The sequence below is a fragment of the Cyprinodon variegatus genome, unplaced genomic scaffold (genome assembly GCF_000732505.1).
Source record: "Cyprinodon variegatus isolate N-32 unplaced genomic scaffold, C_variegatus-1.0 Scaffold1782, whole genome shotgun sequence".
NCBI lineage: Eukaryota > Metazoa > Chordata > Actinopteri > Cyprinodontiformes > Cyprinodontidae > Cyprinodon > Cyprinodon variegatus.
In genome coordinates, this window is record NW_015152235.1 from 35,911 (window position 1) to 39,005 (window position 3,095).

The 3,095-nt window shown below is 41.5% G+C and overlaps 1 protein-coding gene across 1 annotated transcript in view; it reads left to right on the forward strand.

The window, feature by feature from the left end:
- Positions 1-3,095, forward strand: part of LOC107104536 (myosin-10-like) — a 68,814-nt gene that overhangs the window by 27,031 nt on the left and 38,688 nt on the right. Inside the window, exons 9-11 of the mRNA XM_015404548.1 lie at positions 2,037-2,155; positions 2,239-2,391; positions 2,511-2,684. Coding sequence (XP_015260034.1) covers positions 2,037-2,155; positions 2,239-2,391; positions 2,511-2,684 — 446 coding nt within the window. The remainder of the gene's footprint in view (positions 1-2,036; positions 2,156-2,238; positions 2,392-2,510; positions 2,685-3,095) is intronic.

Below are 3,095 nucleotides of genomic sequence, written 5' to 3' on the forward strand. Positions count from 1 at the left end.
GTCTAAGCCTATAGCAGCAGATCTATAGAGATAGAATGAACTAGAATGTTGAAAAAGGGGTCCCTATGTCCTCCAGCAGTCTAAGCCTATAGCAGCAGATCTATAGAGATAGAATGAACTAGAATGTTGAAAAAGGGGTCCCTATGTCCTCCAGCAGTCTAAGCCTATAGCAGCAGAACTATAGAGATAGATCAGGATAACCTGAGCCACTCTAACTAGAAGCTTTATCAAAAAGCAAAGTTTTAAGCCTAGCCTTAAAAGTAGACAGGGTGTCTGCCTCACGGACATCCATCACCTTCATTCTAACCCTTAATTCACTACTGACTGTTATACATTGGCTAAGAATGATTGAGAAGATGGAAAGAATATCCTTGTAAGTGATGTTGACATGAATAATGTCGGAGTTGATGTTCTCCTGATGGAAATATTCTATGGCCTTCCAGTTTAACCATATGTGCTGTTACACGACTGCTAGAAGATACAGTGATAAAAAAAGAGAAAAGACACGACCAGATCTCCTAAATGCAACAACAGAAGGCAGAAGCAGAGCTGCAGTGTTGGATAAAAGGACTTTAATATTATCAGATTTGAGAGAGCTTATTATAATAATAAAATAATATCAGTCAGTCAAAGTCAAACTATATTTATGATGATATGTATTTAATGAGGGTGAGTCCAGGGCCATTTCTCAATGTGTGGACTTGTGCGTTCTCATTTGCTCGTGAAACATCATCATCCTCAGCCCTAGTACTGTTCCAATTCCCAAGAACAGCAGACCGAGAACGGACAAAGTCCCCGCATGTTGTTCTCTGCCCTCCCTCTTTACCCAGCATGCATCAGAGCAGACTTGTCTGTTCTTGAGACTGACAGCTGTCCCAGCATGCACTGCAGCAGCTTCCAGGTTAGCGCTCACAGAGCTCAGAGTATTAAGTTAAAAGTTCTCTTTTCTGTTGCTGTTGTTCTATTAAATTATGTTTTAGAATCATTTAGGCAAGAAAACAATACTTTAAAGTGTCACTATATGGCCCATTTACTGATTTAGTGCGTCATTTAAAAAAATGTTCCGATGTTTAGAGGACCGTGGCAACCAGCGGAGCTCCGAGGCTAACCACAGCCAGGGCTAACGTTAGCCCGTCTGCAGCGGCCAGGGCTAACGTTAGCAAGTCTGCAGCAGCCCCCTCTATGCATAGCTGTGTGCAGGATTTCCGCGGGTCATTAAAAATCATTAAAAGTCATTAAATTATAATTATTTTAATAAAGGCTTTAATTGGCATTAAAATTCATTAAAGGGGTTAAAAGTGGCAAAGAAAATGCTTTATTTAAAAAAAAAAAATTTATAAAAACTACTTCGTCAGCCATATTATATCACTATACATTTGCGTGGAACTGCCTCCGGATGATCGCAAAGTTGTATGTTCAGGAAAGAAGCTTGAGTCTGAGAAAAAGCTAGAGAAAGTGGGGGAAAAAGCTAATTTCAACAGAAGTGGCGGGAAAAAGAGGAATTCGGGACATGGCTGCAGCCTGTCGACGGGTACCTGTTGGTGGCATTAAAATAACTTCTAAGAGCATTAAAAGAGCATTAAAAAGAATTAAATTTCAGTTATTTATTCCTGTATAAACCCTGTGTGTGTGAAGTACCTCTGGCTCTGATGGCGATATTTTTTTTTTATTTGGCAAAATGTTCATTTGATTTGTGTTTATCTGACTCTGTTAACTTTTATTCACCCACTAAATGAAAAAAGTAATTATTATTATTATTTAGAGACTATTAATAACAGGAGGTGAAATGCAGCTCCAGACGAGCTGAGCATGTGGTGATGTCATCAGTACGCTTCTGTTCCAGTTTCCATATTTATGCTGGGTGCTCCCGTTCTCCCAGAGTCCACACTTTCCGGTGTTCTTCTCAAGAACAGACTTGGCGAGGACACAAGTCCGTACTTGTTGAGAAACAGCCCAAGTTTCTTTAAAGAGCTTCGTCTTCTTTTAAGTTTAAAGCTTCTTTATTTAAGTGTTTTTATTTTCTCTCTGTTGCCCAGCTGCTCAGAAGCTTTGCCATCTGCTGGGGATGAATGTGATGGAGTTCACCAGAGCCATCCTGACGCCGAGAATCAAAGTGGGAAGAGATTATGTCCAGAAAGCCCAGACCAAGGAACAGGTCACTGAAGCTCTCTCTTATTTTTAGATGATACTGATTCTCTCCTCCTGCATCGTCATGCTGTTCTGTTTTATCACCCGCAGGCTGACTTTGCTGTGGAGGCCCTGGCTAAGGCAACCTATGAGCGCCTGTTCCGCTGGTTGGTTCATCGTATCAACAAAGCTCTGGACAGAACCAAACGGCAGGGGGCCTCCTTCATTGGTATCTTGGACATAGCTGGTTTCGAAATATTCCAGGTGTGAATTTAAACCCTTCAATCTCCACAGTTTGATCCAAAACTCACTGTTATTTCATTGATTACATCCTATTTTCTTTTAGTTTACAGTCCTGCTTGTTTGTGTCTCTCCTCCTGCAGCTGAACTCCTTTGAGCAGCTCTGCATCAACTACACCAACGAGAAGCTGCAGCAGCTCTTCAACCACACCATGTTCATCCTGGAGCAGGAGGAGTACCAGAGGGAGGGCATCGAGTGGAGCTTCATCGACTTCGGCTTGGACCTGCAGCCCTGCATCGACCTCATTGAGCGGCCGGTTAGTGATACAGAAAAGCTTAGTATTAATAATGACTCAAACTTTAACAATATGCTCCGTAAAAACAATAGAAAAGCATCGCCTCTATGATAGACCAACACAAATTAGAGCATAATTCTAAAGTGAAAAGCAAAAAGATGCAACCTTGTAAGGTTGCAACCTCCTTTGTTGTCTCCCTCTGAATCCGTCATTATAGACCTAACTTCTTCAGTTATGGAAGGAAATCCTTATAAAATAGTTAAAAAACAATCCACTGGAATTTGCTTCCAAGTTTGAAGACGTTTTGCCTCCCATCCAGCAAGCTTTTTCAATTCAAAATGTCAGAATTAGCGTAGAGTTGCTTTATACAGCAGCCCAACAAAGCCTTGATGGCCTGGCTGAATAGGCGGGGTCTTCTGTTCCCCTGGGTTG